The sequence below is a fragment of the Pseudorasbora parva genome, chromosome 24, assembly GCF_024679245.1.
Source record: "Pseudorasbora parva isolate DD20220531a chromosome 24, ASM2467924v1, whole genome shotgun sequence".
Classification (NCBI taxonomy): domain Eukaryota; kingdom Metazoa; phylum Chordata; class Actinopteri; order Cypriniformes; family Gobionidae; genus Pseudorasbora; species Pseudorasbora parva.
In genome coordinates, this window is record NC_090195.1 from 10,100,061 (window position 1) to 10,118,392 (window position 18,332).

At 37.9% G+C, this 18,332-nt stretch overlaps 1 protein-coding gene across 5 annotated transcripts in view; it reads right to left on the reverse strand.

Annotated features, from left to right (window-relative positions):
- The window catches only part of arhgap29a (Rho GTPase activating protein 29a), a 58,742-nt gene that overhangs the window by 10,572 nt on the left and 29,838 nt on the right, over positions 1-18,332 (reverse strand). For 3 of the 5 annotated variants that reach the window (XM_067435565.1, XM_067435564.1, XM_067435567.1), the window contains 9 exons: positions 14,881-15,024; positions 8,110-8,206; positions 5,871-5,943; positions 5,445-5,505; positions 4,663-4,809; positions 3,438-3,502; positions 3,182-3,292; positions 2,998-3,078; positions 863-1,033 (listed from right to left, as the gene is read on the reverse strand). In XM_067435565.1, the coding sequence (XP_067291666.1) occupies positions 863-1,033; positions 2,998-3,078; positions 3,182-3,292; positions 3,438-3,502; positions 4,663-4,809; positions 5,445-5,505; positions 5,871-5,943; positions 8,110-8,206; positions 14,881-15,024 (950 nt within the window). Of the gene's footprint in view, positions 1-862; positions 1,034-2,997; positions 3,079-3,181; positions 3,293-3,437; positions 3,503-4,662; positions 4,810-5,444; positions 5,506-5,870; positions 5,944-8,109; positions 8,207-8,710; positions 8,826-9,016; positions 9,302-14,880; positions 15,025-18,332 lie in introns of those variants that run through there. The other 2 variants (XM_067435566.1, XM_067435568.1) reach the window with 2 other exon arrangements.

Genomic DNA, 18,332 nt, shown 5'->3' on the forward strand with positions numbered 1-18,332 from the left:
TTAGACAAAGATATTTCCTGTTTCTCAAATTTCTGGCCTAAATCATCTTGTTGTCTAAAACAACAGCTTAATCACAGCAGACTTGAGGAAACTACTTTTGAAACTAGTTTGCTAAGCCACAAGAGACTCTTTATTATAATTGTAAAGTAGTATAGTATAGTATAGTATAGTATAGTATAGTATAGTATAGTATAGTATAGTATAGTATAGTATAGTATAGTATAGTATATTATAGTATACAATAGTATAGTATAGAAGGAAACTATAGATGTGACTCCTTAGCATTTAGCTATAATAGTTATTTTATTATGCTATATCTAATATTTATAATATAGTTCATCTTATATGGTAGACCATTTTTTTGTTGTCAAGGATCTCAATTAAAGGGATAGTTCACACAAAAATGAAAATGTTGTCATCATTTACTCACCCCCTTAACTGTCTGGTTACCAACATTCTTCAAAATATCTTCTTTTGTGTTCAACAGAAGAAACAAACTCATACAATTTTGGAACAACATGAAAGTGAATAATGACAGAATTTTTGGGTGAACTATCCCTTTAAGTTGAAAATATACAAATACAACTAATAAAGCAAAATAAATAAATAAAACAAAACTCCCTAATTAAATAAGCAAATCAAAAGTATAGGTAAAGAACGGCTACAAAATAAAAGTCTTAGGAGTGCTAATTTAAATAAATCAGTGAATCATTTTTTAAGCGGTTCATTTCAATAATGAAGATTTACATATACATGGGAATAAAGTGTGCAATATATTTGTCAAGACTTAATTATTGCAAAATGGATGGATAAAGCAAGGGCTGTGATAAGGAACATGTTGTGTGTTGCCTCTGAGTCAGACCTTCTGCAGAGCCTCCTCCTCCAGTTTGCGTCTCTTCTCCAGCTGTTTTGCTCCTGCCGCTCCGATCTGTTCCTCCTCCACCCGACTGGTTGAGCAGCGGGCTTTTTCATATTCTTCCTGCCTCTGAGCCTGCAGGAGGCGGGCCTTCTTCAGCGCACTGTCTGCTTCATTCTATAAATACACAATGTAAACACATTTATATGATTTTTAATGTTTAAGTCATTATCCATAACACGACATACTCCAGAGTGACATGAAAATAAATCATCGCTGTCTGGCGGAAACCTCTTATTTCTGTATTTCATCCCTTTACATCTGTCTGTGGGTTTTGCAAACATTTAACCAGTGAAAAGAATTAAAGAAAAAGATGTGACTAAACCTCGTAACTCCATTGGATCCTCAAACTGTCGATAAATCTCATAACTTCACACTCATAACGCCTTCTTAAACAAAGTGCTGCATGCATTTTGGAATCGTCTCCACTTGTTAGCATTTCAAGGGTAAATAAAGAACTGGTTCTTTGAATAAATACAGCAATTTCTTTACTCAAGAAACAATATATAAAGGCTAAGTGTCTTAGTCGAGCATTTGTCATTGAGTTGTGTTAGCCAATACTGTCTTAAAAGCACTTCATCTTTTATAACATAAGATTTGGCCGAATGACAAAAATAACTGAGCACCCACATTGATTCAATTAACTTTTAAGTTGAAGTTTTCATAAACGCTAAGTTGATCAAAACGTAATGCAATACACTTACTGCTTCAGATGTGGCCGATCTAATGACGGCCAAAACATATATATGAAATTCTCAGAAATACACAAATCAAAAAATGTGATTTGGTAAAATGTTAATAATATAATATCACTTACAAGCAGCTGATCAAATATAAAACCACAATATCAACTTTGACAAAATAGTGTTTAATTATAAAACAAAATACTGTTTTGTCCATTTCCTGAAAAGTAGCGGTTTTGGATATTTGGTTTCTGACCAACAGCAATTTTATATATTTCATCTTTAATATTTTGCAAAAACTTTATCAAGTGAAAACTCTGACAAATAATACAAGTGGACTAATAATAAGAATAAAAAGTTGCAAAAAATAAATAAATACTGGCCCTTTAAAGGGTTAGTTAAAGGCCTTTGGGGGTTAATAAAGGCCTTCTGAAGTGAATTGATGCATTTGTGTAAAAAAAAAAGAAAAAAAAAAGTATAATTTTAAAGTAACGTTTCGGCCGATCGCCTTCCGTATTCAGTTTATGGAAAAAGTGTTGAAAGTGCCTCTGCTTTTCAAAAGGCTTACGCTCGTCAGACATCTTGAAGAATCTTGAACTGCGAGAAGGCACTTTCAACACTTTTCCATGGAAGGCAATCGGCTGGAACTTTACTTTATAAAGTTTTAAATGTGGACAAAAACGCCTTCTGATTCCCTTCAGAAGGCGTTTTTTAACCCCCAAGATGCATTTAGGGACTTCAAAAACAGAGCAACAGTCACTGCTATTATACAGCTTGGATTAGCCATGACCAAGGACCTGTATTTTTAATACAACTCCAATTTTATTTGTCTAAAAGAAGAATGTCATTTACACCTAGGGTGATTTGAGGGTGAGTAAATCATGGGCTTATTTTCATTTTTGGGTGAACTATCCCTTTAACAATCATTAGGAAAAATACCAAACACAGTCCTTTTTCATAAAGTCAAACTCAACACATTTCAGCACATGCACATCCACAACACTCATTTATATAATGATCAAATCACACAAATGCGCTCTAAAGGAAGTACATACTTGATGCCCATTCTGAGGCACTAGAACAATCACACTTCAGAGCGTAACTACCTTACAATTTCTTTGTTCTCTTTTCGGGCAGTAATAAGTCATGCTTAGGTGCTAAACAACCGCTTACAAAAATACCTCACACAAAGACACGTCTGTGCACCAACAGAATGAAGTCGCTGCAATTGAATCTGATGTAATTAGTGTTAACGCAGAGCCTCTATTAGATCAGCAGAGGAATTTGAACAACAAACAGGCTGACAGCTGAGCCAACTCTGTTTTCAGAAGGGACCTCATAGTGAGCAACTACTTCGCAAATACTGCTTTTGATTGATTTGCATACAAATCTACCCACCATTTTCTTCTGCTCTCTCTGCCATTGTTCCTTCACCTCCTTTCTCAATTTATCGAGCTCATTTTTTCGAGCTTGCAGAGGCTAAAAAAGGACATACACTTTTTTTAAAAGTTGTACATTTCCAATGATTCAGTTACACAATGAGAGTATAAGATCATTATCAGAAAGGGAATATTAGTTGTACCTGCATGAATTTGTTAGACTGTAGAGCAGCTGTGGTTTGCATGATCAAATGGCTGTATTCAATATCGTTCTTGAAGGCAGAGATATAAATGTCTCGGAATGGCATGTGCTCCTGGAATAAACCACAAAGGATTGAACAAACAGATAAAAAGCTTTAATAGCACCACTGTTTATATAGCAAAGATTTTTTTATAGTCTCAGAACGGAAAAGTGCTTGTATTGTACTTTTATGAAGTGCATATCATAGAAATATTGACCTGTTGAGACGCCAGCGCCTTTGCAGATTCAGCCATCTTGGCGTAGCTTTTTGCACATTCAATGTCTGGTGAAGTGAAGGATATGATTAATATGGAATCATGGTTTGTGTATATATATATATATATATATATATATATATATATATATATATATATATATATATATATATATATATATATATATATATATAACTTATCAACTTATCGAGCTCATTTTTCGAGCTTGCAGAGTAAATTAAGTAAACACAAACTTTTATTTTGGATGCGATTAATCGATTGCCCAGCACAAATATAAATATTATAATAATAAATATATAATAATAATAATATATATATATATATATATATATATATATATATATATATATATATATATATATATATATATATATATATATATATGTATATATATATATATATATATATATATATATATATATATATATATATATATATATATATGTATATATATATATATATATATATATATATATATATATATATATATATATATATATATATATTATTATTATTATTTTTTTTTTATTTTTTTATTTTTTTTTGTGCTGGACAATTGATTAATCGCATCCAAAATATAAGTTTGTGTTTACACAATTTATGTGTGTGTACTGTGTAAAAATAGTATGTATATAAAAATGCACATTCCATGTATATATTTAACAAAATATTTGCATGTATATATTGTATATATATTTATATAATTTAAATTATATATAAATATAACCTATTTTTCTTAAATATATACATGCATGTGTGTGCTAAAAAATTGTCATTTTAAATGGTAATAATATTTCACAAGATTACTGTTTTTTTTTCTTTAAAAAAACAATGCAGCCTTGATGAGCATAAGATACTTCTTTCACAAACTTTTCAATTGTATTTTCATGACCATTTCATATAATGATAACCATTGTTACATATAATGGTATATAAGAAAAGCTACAAATCATGAAATTTAACATTTCTCATGCTTGTTTTGCAAGCCCTGATTATTAACTAAGCATACTGTTTGCATAGCTAATTGCATAGCATGTTTGCTTAGCTTATACCCTTCTCAAATATTCAGCTATATAAACACACATCAATTGACCACTAAAGATGAAGACAAAACATGACTGTAACTTGATTGACAATTAATCGCAAACCCCTTATCTACTAATGATAGTTAAACATGCTTGTCCAGATATCTAGATGCTCTACTTACCCATATTAAGACGTTTGTCCACCCAGGCCAGGAGTTCCTTGGTGTATTTCGACCAGGCTTTGGCATAGAGCAGGGCCGACTCCACCCCGCTGTCACTCCGGAGCAAAGCTCCATCCATCTCCTCCACCCTCGCGGGCGGAGAGGGACCTATGAAAAGGACAGACGCACAGCCAAACACATCGGTGAGGGTGAGCAGCAGGGGCTGGCGCATGGATCCCAGCAAGCCCACCCCAGACATAGGTGTTTTTGCACCAGGGGCAGGGTGTTTGCGTATGTGTGTGTAGGAGTGACCGACAGATGGAAAGTGTTTACTGACCTTGGAGCTGTATTAGAGTGGATTGGCACTAAGCAGACCGGCCAAGATTTAAAGTGATAGCGAATGTGTGAGCCGACAGTTTATTCCCACATGCTGAGATTGATCAGTGAAATCTGATTTGAGAACAGCGAGCTGTGCGATATATGTGTCTGTGTGGGTGTGCTGCTAAATTCATACCTTTGCAATTGTTTTATTTGTTTCTGTAATGTGACATTTCCAAATGAAACCGAACGATATTAATTAAGAAAAAAAAAAACAGACACATTTTATCCATCAGAAATCAATTATATCATAAAAAGTGATCTTTATGACATGTGGTTGGAGAGGAGAAGATGAATGAATGAAGGAATGTATTTGGAATGAAGAGGAAGTAAAAATTATCCATTTGTATTTCATGTTAATTTTAAAGGACAGACATATTTATAAGTAACTTATATGTATAGATTTTTGGAATGGATTGACTCACCTGGAGGGTCATCTTTTTCTGGTCCACATTCTCCGGACTCCACCGTCAGGTTTTCAGAAGACTGAAATAAAAGACCAGCGACAATAAAAAAAGACGGCAGTATGAACAAACAATCCAATACTGAAAAGGAAACACATTTTATCTTCCATATCTGCTTTATCTGAGAGTACTCAGTCAAATCACAATGCCAAAGTGTCACTGGCTTTTTCCATGAGATATATCACTGGGGCAGTCCAAACAGGATGAGCCCTCTTCTCCAAAACAGACCTTGTTTCTATTTTTCTTAAATGAGCTTTGCACTCTCTGACCCCACTTCTAAAGCACAGAAAGCGTCCAGATCATTCAGCCTTTGACGTGATATACAGCCACCTGTTAATCGGACTGCTTTTAAGTGTAAAAGGAGGAGTGGAAAGCGGGAAATCTCACCCTGCTCCTGCGGGCCTGAGGAAGCCCCGAGGCTGAGCCATTCTCTACATCTCCCATAAGGAAGTCAGACACTCTGAGGAAGACAAGATAAAAACAAACTCAGCATTAAAACAACACACACATGCACAGCAGGAGGACCATAGCTTTGTTTCAAAAATCTAGTGAGACAGCTTGCTACCTACTACCTACTTAGGTAGCTGCATCCCAAGAAGGCATCCTAGCAGTCATGGAACCTCGTAAGTGATTTGGAATGTTGGGCTACTTTTAATTTGCGGGATTTGCTCAAGACACTGCAAAAGATGCAAAACCCTAGTGTGACGGTGAAACACATTCTTCTAATGCATGTTTACAGTGGAACAATGGAAAAACATTGTTCTGTGTAAAACCAAATTGTGTGTTGTCTACATAGGCAGCAACTCAAAAAACATATATCCCGTACATACATTTAGCACAAGCGACTTAAAGGTGCAGTTTTGTCAATTTTAGCAGCATTTAGCGGTGAGCTTGCAAACTGCAACCATCCACTGCTCATCCCTCCCTTACAAAGCACATAGAGAAGCTACGGTGGCTGACATAGGACAAAGATGCCGTCGTCTGAGACAGCATAGAGTAGAGCAGTTTTTTTGTCCGTTTAGGCCTAATGTAGAAACATGGCGGCACAAAATGCAGATTTCACTGTATGTGAATAGAAATGGCTCGTTCTATGGAAATTAAAGCATATAGGTTAATTATGTACAGTCTGTATACACCACTTAAAATAGTTATGTATATTATATTGCATTTCTGTAGATCCTCATAAATACTACACACTGCACCTTTAATTCCAATAGAGTTTGGCGTTAGCATGTTGCTAAGCTAACACTACAGTGCACTTATAAGCATAATATACATACCACACACAAACATTCTGTACAATAATCGACTGTATATGACCTCAAACTATTTTTAGGCTGTGTCCGAAATCGCATATACTCTCAAGAGTTTGTACTTCTTTTGAATAATAATAATTATAATTCATTACATTTATATAGCGCTTTTCTAGGCACTCAAAGCGCTTTACATAGAAGGGGGATGATGCGACGGCAGCCATATTGTGCCAGAACGCTCAACACACACCAGCTGATTGGTGGAGAGATGACAGAGTGATGAAGACAATCATTATATGGGGATTATTAGGAGGCCATGATGGACAGAGGCCAATGGGCAAATTTGGCCAGGATGCCGGGGTTATACCCCTACTCTTTATCGAAGGACATCCTAAATTTTGAACGACCACAGCGAGTCGGGACCTCGGTTTAACGTCTCATCCAAAAGACGGTGCTCTTTGACAGTATGGTGTCCCCATCACTATACTGGGGTGTTAGGACCCACACAGACCACAGGGTGAGCGCCCCCTGCTGGCCTCACTAACACCTCTACCAACAGCTACCTTTTTTTTTCCAGTTGGTCTCCCATCCAGGTACTGACCAGGCTCAGCCCTGCTTAGCTTCATTGGGAAACCAGTCTTGGGCTACAGGGTGATATGGCTGCTGGGAATAATTACTTCACAACCATTCTATATACCATGAATATGTGTAGTACGAATGTAATCTACAGAATGTAGTATCTACATTCACCTACATTGTGTCGTTATCATGTGACTTTCAATGTCAGTTGCGTCTCTTCACAGCCATTCACAATTAATCTCCAGTGGCCTTATGGGATAGTAAAGGGTCCATTGGATGAACACTTCAGAATCTGTCCGGAAGCAGTCAACCATGTACTTTTCGCCTACTGTTTTATGAATACTGCTCTTTTCGCATACTGTTTTTCACCTACTATATAGTAAGGAAGTACACATCTTTGGATGCAGTCATTGCCTTCTATTTAAACGATGCAATACTTTCTTGGAATCTTTATTAAACAAGATATCTTAGGAGGTAGTATGATTAAGTTGTCTTTTGAAAAGCGTCTATGATGCCTTAAAATGCTGAAGTTCGCTAGATTTAGGAACAAAGCTAATGATTCACACACACAATCATGCACACTCCTGACGTAAAAATAACAAGCAACACCTAAACCACATAGAGTCTGTGTTATCTTATAAAACAGACAAGAGCTGAACACACATTTAGCTTGCTGACTCAGGGAGGCGACTATCCTCAGTGCAGATGTTTTTTAAATGACTAATCGGATAATGTTTCATGACAAAGCAATGAATTTACAGTAACATATGATGAAGCAGCTGTGATGTACTTACACATTGCCAAACGTGAAGGCCAATGTATCTATGGAAGTGTAGATCTCGGAAAAGAGCTTCTGCTTATTGTCTTCATTCACTTCCTTGAAGTTCACACCTGTTTGATGACAAAAGATGAAGGGAAAAAAAGGGTTTATATAAAAATATAAAAATACTTGATCTTGCTTAATACATGGATACTAAAACAAATTAATACATTAATAAATAAATATAATACATTAATTCATATATAATATAAAATATAATATAAAATGTATTAACACATAAACAATTATAAATTACTAGCTAAACAGATTTAGAGTCCAACGTTTCCAGTCGCTTAAGTTCTTACATAAAAATATATGATGCTAAAGTCAAATTCTACTCTAAGATTGGTAGTAGCATTATGGCTCAGTCTGTAATCTAGAGAAAACTTGCTTCCTGAGTCTAAACACTGGATGGCTAAAGACGGGGAGGAACTAAACAGCAGTGTAAATAAGTTACAATCAGCTCCAATAATAAACACTGTGAAAATAAACAAGTGGCAGACCTTGCCAAAACCACTGACGCCATTCCTATTTCAACACCCTCCACCCACGATTCCAAATCCACCCCAACACACCCTCCAAAAGGAGATTTGTGAAGAAAAAGAAGGCCAGTGGCTGTCCAGGTACTCCATTCCAACAGATTTCATCTGTTATACACCTAGTTTCCCTTTCTATCTGGCCACAACTGGTTTAAACGCTACTAACTAACCAACCAGTAAAGCATTACAGTCTCAGTTTAGCTTTCCAGCGACACTCAACTGAGAACAAGAAGCTTTACGAACTTTTGGAAGCCCTCAAAAATTATAGTGTGGCTAACAAGCATGTAGAAACCGTCTTGAAGAAAGACTCAAAACATTCAGTTCCTCAAAGCAAACACTTACCGACCACAACACTTCCCATCCAGTTAGCACACACCAAACCACCAGGAAAAGACAGATGAAAAGTCAAGATCGAATCGTTTCCAGCATACTTTTCAAGAGTCTTTTGCCAAAATTCACCAATAAACTTCGTCTGAAGACACTCCTTGTCTGAAAGGACAAAGCCGTTAGGCTGCTCTTCTTGACCTTTTGAGATCTTCCCAAAGTTTTTAGATTCTGAAGTGAACGTGATGTGGATCAGAAGCTCCTTCTACCGCCGTTTACGAAGTTCTGTCTGGTCCTCACGTCCCCTCGTCCCTCCACATACCCCTCCCCAACAGGACATCCTGAAGCTCGCAAGAACACAATGGCAGCCCTCACCGTCCACACACAATCCAAATGTGGAAGTTACATCATTAAGCAAAAATGGCATTGTTTTTTCGCGTTTTTCCCCCTTCTCTCTGGGAAATCAGGCACCAGTGAGGCTTGCTAATCAATTTCACCTCTAAATCTAGAGGGAGGAACTGATAAAACATGGATGAGACCAAACAGCAACCCAGTTTGGACTATTCCCACAGAAGATACCAGACTTATCTATTCAGATAAGGATGACACTGACACGTCCTCACATTAGAGGTGGTTAAAATGCAGCCCTAACTGGGTGTAAAGAAGAATTTGATGGATTCGTCTCTGTAAGCTCAGGGAATTCGGAGAGCACCATTTAGTCAAAAGGTCTCAAGTCCATCAGATGAAGGGGGTTTGGAGCGTCCCTGAGGGATGTAGGTGATGAGAGGTAAAGAGGCTCAGGGATGATGGGAACAAACACACCCCCTTTTTGTTGGCAGCCCATGAGAGACGCTGTACCACAGAGAAACTTCAATTACTTTTGAAACCCAATACGTGCAAGAGCATTGCTTGAGAAAGCCTCAAAGTTCTTGCATAACTGCAATGCAGGATTAAAAAAGGAAGGTAAAAAACCTCCTTGTGGCTCTCGTTCAAGAAAACAAGTCTTATTTTTATTTCCTCGGAACAGGACGGCGCGCTGAGCGCTAAAATCATCAAGGACACGTCGCGCGAGGTTCGTCAACATCAGCGCATATCTTCCCCTCAGGACATTCGGCTTTTGGGGAGTTTATATTGCGATGTTCACATAACATTCTGGACCGCAGTCCTCCCTAGAGCCTCCGTGAAGGTTTGCCTAAACTCCTGCTGGTCCCTATCTTATCCTGAGGCCCAGCCAGGAGGGTCAGTGTCACGTTTCTGCAGCGGACGCATGTGCCGAGCTGAACATGAGAGATTCAGCCCTGTTCAAACTCCACAGCGGAGTTCTTATCATGCTTGGAGCTCCCCGATCCGGATATTCAACTTTCTCTTATTCTAATCTCCGAGCCACAGAGCTAGAACACTGATTATTCAAGTGTCACATTACAAAGGCTTCAGTGTGTGTGTGTGTGTGTGTGTGTGTGTGTGTGTGTGTGTGTGTATCTGAGAGAGAGAGAGAGAGAGAGAGAGAGAGAGAGAGAGAGAGAGAGAGAGAGAGAGAGAGAGAGAGAGAGAGAGAGAGGGAGAGGTGGCACAATAAGAAGCATTTTGTCCCTCTAGTGGTGGCAGATGGAATTACACCGATTTAACTTCAGAAACGTATTATTAACAAATGCTAGAAAATGTAAGGGTGAAATCATTAGTATTCAAAGGTTTTCACAATAATGCTTAAACATACATTTTGTAGGATAAACACTGAAACATGCAATATCAAAATGCAACATTCCCAGCATCTAAAATTGAATTGCTTTACATTTTTACAGATTTGACATAAAACAGATTTATGTTTTATGCATGTACAACAGAGACATTTCCAGAGCATTTTCACAAATTTATCAGTGAATTATGGAGAAACTTAATCAGAAAAAGACTTTAAAAGTGCAGAATATGTTAGCAGCAGAATATATCATTTCATTTATAATATTTAATAGAAGTTTAATAATTTTATATTAATTTACCTATTTATTACAATTACAATAAATCTAAATTTAAGTCTTAAATTATAATTTTATGTTCTGATATGATATTACCTCAAAGGATACCCCAATTTTAAGTGTTTAATCTTTATGATTTTAAGATGCTGTTAATACATTTAACATTTTTGCACGTGTACAAAAATGCATGTGTTAGAACCACATTTTACGCAAACTAAAGACTAAAAAACAGATTTATGTTAAATAAATTTGATTGCACAGAGAAAACTGAACAGCTGCACAGAAAGAGGAAACTGAAACGTATGCATAGCAACATAACTGTTTAGAAAGAGGAAACTAAAAGGTTTGGGGATGTGTTTATACAAAAACATCACATGACCCGCTATGAGATCAACTGTCAAAACAAAGCTAGGCATTTAGCTTCAGTTCCCAATAACAGTGCAGAACGCAAGTACGTAAAGAGACCACATAGCAAACCAAGACCCGCCATTTAGCCCTGCTTCTGTTTGTGTTAACCAGCAGGCATTTCAGCACTGAAAGTGTTGCTGTCACTGACCGCATGTGCAAGCAGTGGTCCTAAAATCTATACGCACATTTAGGCAGCACTAAAAACGTCATTGATTTAGATAAAATATCAAACTAAGTGGTTTCTAAATAGGACTGGGACAGTTACCGTTTTACCGCAATACCGTGGTCACGTGATGCCTACCGCGGGTCTGAGATCTTCACCGCCGTCACCGCAAATAAAAAACCCAGTACATTCCAGCCTTTATATTTTTTGCTAGAAAACCTAGCGTGAAAACCACTTTATCGTAATTTGTTTTATTTGTATAAAAATATATAATGTATTATAAGCTACTCTGTATTTTATCTCTTTACATAAATACAATTTTCTACTTAAAAACTTTTATATACACACTATTTTACTAACCTGAATAAGGACTCATCCGTGCTATGTTGCACGCGAGGGGAAAAAAGTAGCTTGCTTCCACTTAGGAGGAATTTATTTTAATATCTCCTTTCATACGATTTTCTATTTAAAACTATAATTTCGAACTATAATATTGACCCAGTCTTTTGTATGTGAACGCTGCTTTACGTGATTTTTACCACAGGGGTAAAGCACAAAACTTTTTTTACAAGAGAAAGAAATTGGCAGACGTTACATCGCAGCTATGAAAACAAGCTATGGATTCATCCCAAATAAGAGAGGGAGGCTTGCGATCTGGTCATCCAAAATTCAGATTTCCGTGAACTTTAACAATAGGCCTAACGTTTGTCCATTTTATCCATGGGGACCTCTGGTTTCTTTTCCCAAATCTTTACTCGCATCGCACTCATTTTCGCAAGGAATTATAAGCGTTTCTTCCTTTCGCTTGCTTAAGTCTATTACACCCGTTCACATCTTTTACTGTAGTAAAGTAGAAAAACACTGTAGGACTACATGTTATTTAACAAAGTTTGTGCTTGTTATTAGAGTTGAGGCGCGTCAAGTTTATTTGAATAGTGCAGTTCACACGCAGCGGTTTAACTTTCCTTTTCTCTAGCAGTGCATAATCAAACATAGCCTAAACATCTTGACCCTGTGGAAGATAAAACTCGCTCTTCAGACGTTTGCAACAAGTGTTGCTTTGCAACATCAGGAGAAAACGTGAAGACAAAGATATTCGAGGCGGTGTCTATCCAGATCATGTCCCACATTCATCTCAAAGCGCAGACCGGCATGGCAAATCTTTGCAGGGAAATAGGCTATATAAAACTAATATTTTTTAAACAAATATGAATTTGTTTTATATTCTTAAGATTATCATTATTTACTTATAATCATTTAAATGTTTTACAGGCTGTATGTGTTTTTTCACTGATGGAAAATACCCACGCATGCGTATGAAATGGATGTTTGAGCGTTTATTTAAAAAGTAGGCTATATATATAAAAATGTAGGCTACAGAATTTAAAATAGCATATATGCATTAGTTATACTCTCAATTTAATTTACACAGCAAACTATTGAAAAAGATTATTGTGTCGCACTCACAACAAGACGCGCAACACGCCTGCTGCACATCTTGTTGTGAGTGCCACACACAAAAAATTTTTTAAAGGGGGGGGTTGAAAACTCAGTTTCAGTCAATCTCATGTCAATCTTGAGTACCTATAGAGTAATATTGCATCCTTCATATCTCCGAAAAGTCTTTAGTTTTATTATATTTATAAAAGAAATATAGGCTGTACTGAGTCTTTCCGGGAAAAAACGAGCGCCTGGAGGCGTATCGTGTGGGCGGAGCTAAAGAATGACGAATGCGCACAAAGCGGTGACGTCCTCAAGCGTGGAGAAGCCCATGGCTATCGATCTCAGCTAATAGATATGATCCAGAATCAAATTCGGAGGCTGAAATAAATTGAACAGGAGAAACAGCAACAGCACTGTTTCACTGCCACTAAACTGTACTGCATTTATTGGCCTGTCAACATTTGTGTGTGTTTACTCGCAGTTTATGAGGACATGATTCGGGTTATGGACTATTGTATGCGACTAACCCTTAGCAGTAGCAAGCAAAACGGTTTTGCACGTCAGACTAGTGTAACGTTATACATAGAACAACAATGGAGTAACCGTTTGAATGACGAAGCACGCAATCGTGTCGTTTACTGATGTTTACTCACGCGACGATAGCCAACAGCAGAGACATTTGAAGCAGTTTTACTCACCGGCTGCTTCCAAAGCAGGACCGAACCTTTATCGCTGGGACCGCTCCGTCAAAAACACACTTCTTTGGTATGATTTGGTAAAGTCCTGTGACAGCAGTGACCATAGAAATTCACTTTGCGACGCGACTGAAGCGATGTTGTGAAGCTTCCCGTCATTTCTGCGTTCAAATCGGTTCAAATGCAGCGCTGCCTTCCCTGAATGCTGTGCTGAAGCGTTGAAGTCGCTTGATGTCACTCATAGGAATAAAGTGGAGTGCAGCGCGACAGAAGTGTTCACGGACGACTGGATCTGCACCTGAGCGAGTGTTTATGGGCGTGCATTTCCTCTCTCGCTCTAGTCACCCTACCAGGAGAAGAGAGAAACTTCGGAGAGTTTCGGAACTCTCCGAAACTTGTGAGAAACCGGAAGGAGTATTTTTGATACAGAAATACTCCATCAAACGTTCAACATTAGTTTTTGAAACTTTGTCTATGTTTAGGATGGGAATCCAAGTCTTTAACAGTCTAAAAAGCTCAGTATGCATGAAACAGCATTTCACCCCCCCTTTAAATATCGCAGGTTTAAAAGCGGTTTACCGCTGAACCAGGGGAGTTTCTTGCTTTTAAACCCCGGTAAGAAAAAAATCCATCCTGTCCCAGCTCTATTTCTAAGACGGCACAAGCAAAACACTCACAAAAAGAAGTTTGTTGGATGCTATGCATATCCAGAGATTCTTGTCCACGAGCCAAGTGAAGCGCCGCCATGCATGGAGATGCTATTCTCTCACTGTGGAACCGAGTGAAACGGGATTCCTCTACTCTGACAAGGACATTGTACTCCAAGCAAGCGTTTGCCCCCACACATACGTGCACTCACACAAACACACTTGCAGACATGCATTGTTCTGCTTTTCCAATGTCAGCCCTGTGAGAAGCTTGAGGAACAAAGATGTCTCTTTTTGAGGTATTTGATTTCCACATGCATCTCACAGAGCTTTGTATAGACTGGTAATCCTGCTGGAAAATCATCTCTGGCAATTTCGGGTTTATCGTTACTAGCGACATGAGACAATTTAGAGTGATCCAGAGAGCAAACCGAGTGGGAGGCCCATGAGAGACAGTTTTAGGAACAAGATATCAAGTGGATGAGTGTCTCTCCCTCATTCTTCTACACTGTGTAATTATTAAAAGTCGAAGGAGGCGAGTGAGACAACTCTTTACCTTTGACCTTTGCGATTAGGGTCCCTGCCGCGCTGAGGATTTCCACTGAATTCAAGGAGTGGTGTTTGGAAATCACAGCTTTCAACACACGCAGCAGCTCTCCCAAACGCTCGTGAACCACCTGGTGTAGACAGTCCTGGTGATCTGAAACACATAAAAGGAAGCATTACAGTCATGAAGAAAAGACACACAAACTTTTTTCCATTTTTTGTAAAAACATGATTGGTGCTCTAGGCTGTTCTGGGTAGTTGCTAGAGGGTTGCTAAGTGGTTGCTTACTGGCCCAAGTCAAAATTATCATCCCATCCATGTTATAATTCACAGGGCAAAAGCTAGTTTTATTAATTAGAAACATAACCCCCTTTTTTATTTTATTTTCTCTTCTTTTTTTAATATAATATTTTTGTTCTTTTATTCCCCCCCCCCTTCATCTTTTCACATAAATAACCTCATAATTTTACTGACTTCACATAATTTTCTTTCTTTCTTTCTTTCTTTCTTTCTTTCTTTCTTTCTTTCTTTCTTTCTTTCTTTCTTTCTTTCTTTCTTTCTTTCTTTCTTCTATTACATCTCTGATCATTATTATTACTAAATATATTGCATATATAATGAGCAGAAATTCTATATATTAGGAAACGTATAATAGAGATATAAACATACACAACACTACTATTGTCTACGCAAACTATGAGCGCTCTGAAGCAGGGGAGCCTTAAAAGAATCCAGGTTATCCTGATATATTTTTCTGTTGATATCAAAATGTGAGTAGATTTAGCAATATAGCGGGCATATGATGTATATTATGATCTTATGATGAACCACATGCCTTTCTCTGCTGACGTTCTCAAAGTTGTTAAGAACATGGTTTGTGTGAAATTCTAGATGGCACAGGCTGATAGTTCCTTGACTCAATCTGCTTGCAATCACATAATTCTTTGTAGGGCACAGCTGATTGGCTCCTGCTGTATTGGTAGCCAATGAGCTAGCTGCTCAGCTTTCAAATACTTAGCATTTGCTGTAGCAGTTGCAGCGTGCTTAAAAAAAACCTCCACCTTCTCTAGCTCCACCTTTATAGATATGCTATGGGTAATTCATGTATGCTACTTTGCTGTGCAAGTCAACTCACTCCTCTGATCTCAAGAGACGCTCTAGCAACTGACGCTAGCGGTTGCAGCCTTTAGCCTCCTTGTTAGAACGTCCGATTCTCATGCCGGCAGACCCGATGTTCGAGTCCCGCTTAGAGCAGGTGGTTCGAACAGGAGAGGTTACATTGGTGCCGTGAGCCGGATGGGATCGAGGTTTAGGGGGGTGAGTGTAACGGAGGCCAGCTAGTAGTTGTTGTGCGAGTAAACCACTCCTCTGATCTCAAGAGACACTCTAGCGACTAACACTAGTGGTTGCAGCCTTTAGCCTCCTTATTAGAGCGTTCGACTCTCATGCCGGCAGACCCGGGTTCGAATCCCACTTGGAGCGGGTGGTTCGAACAGGAGGGGTTACACTTGCTCTGCAGCAGCGTAGCAGATCTATTCTGCCAATACCAAACATATCGACATTGTCATATCCATTACCATGCCAAACACTTTCAAGACAGAAATAATAATAGTGATACTTGTTTTAGCAAACACCACTAATACTAGCAAAATAAACTGTTCTGAAAGGACACACAAGACAAATAAATACAAGTGAAAATATCAGAAATCTAAGTTCAACTTGGGTAGTAATCAGTGGTGTAAAGTAACGAATTACAAATACTCTCATTACTGTAATTGAGTAGTTTTTCTCAGGAATTGTACTTTTTTAAGTAGTTTAAAAACAGTGTACTTTTACTTGAGTACATTTTAAGTGATGTATCGGTACTTTTACTGCGCTATTTTCCCTAAACCTGCTGTCGCTACATTATGTTTATTTATTTTTCCTGTCAACGTGATTGGCTAAGGCGAATGATCAGTCCTGTGTGTCCATGCGTCACGCGCGTGACTCCCGTCAAATCAACTAAAGCAACCAGCCTAGAACGAGAGGCACGCGCGCTTTATGAAAGGGGGTAAGTGCTGGCTACTGTATGATGACTGCAATCTTCAAATCGCCTTAAACAATTACTACAAATGGACCACAGATTCTGTTAGCGCTGCACAAGCTCGCGGTGCCATCTGCTGGAAACTCTTCATTTAGCTCAATTATTTGCCAGGCTTCAAAGTGCATTAGGCAGTAACCGATCGTCACTGCTAGATTTTTGTCCCTTACGTCGATTTTGTTTAACATATAAATGCATTAAACTTGCTTTCTGCCAGCATATTGAAGTGCATATTTTAATGTAATGTGTTCTCACATGGCGATTTAAAATTGTATGCTATGTATATCTCGAAAAACTTTTATAAAACATCAGATTTATATTTAAATCAGGTTTATTTTTTAATTCCAAGCAAAAATAATCAGTGGTGAAAACCTCTACAGAACGGTTGTCATAAATGTTACCATATTATTGGTTGATTTCTCAAATATTACATGGCTGTATTTTTTGTGCTAACAGTCAAAAATAAAAATAAATATTTAAAGAAATATTGAAATATTTTTAGGTGATATGTTTTTTGTTCTTACTGAGAATCATCCATAAAAGAGTAGCTACATTTTTAATTAGCAGGGTAAAAGGTGGACTAACAATCATAGCATAATACTCACTACTCATGAGTACTTTTAAAACGGCTACTTTTAACTCCTACTTTGAGTAGTATTTAGGACAGGTACTTTTACTAAATATTTTGACAAGTAACCGTACTTCTACTTGAGTATGCTTTTTCAGTACTCTTTCCACCACTGGTAGTAATACAACAACCGTATTCATGTGTTATTTTGACACCTGATTCCATCTAATACGTCATCAAACACTTAACCCACCTGACAGAGGAGGAGCTTACACTTATTCTGAATGAATCTTTTGTTATGATTATAAACCTGAGCACTCACACAATGGCATGAACCTGTCTGATCACTACATCTACATTATCGCATCTAATTTCCTCGACAGATTCTGTGCCTGAGATAACCATTTCTTGAACACATTTGCTTTTTCATTATGTAATTTCGGCTTGCTGCCTAGTCAGACCAAGCACACTGCACAACCCAACAAGAGTGCCAACTTTACAGACGCATTGAAACTGAACTTCCCACATGGGGCCTTCTTTCTATACAGCTTATTTTGACCCGTTTCCCCCTAGATTCGCAATAGCACACAAACACATATCCACACACTCGCTTACCCATAAACACATTCAGGGGCACCATGTTCAGTCGCACCCTCTCCCAGCTATCAAAGCCACATTTGTGCTGACGGTGGCCTCTGGATTACCCGGCATATGGAAAAGGGGATCAGGGAGACTTTACCCCCTCTACCCTCTTTTTTCACTCCATCTCTTTTCCGAAAAGCAACAAAAAGAGCCTGCGGTGGAACTAATGCTG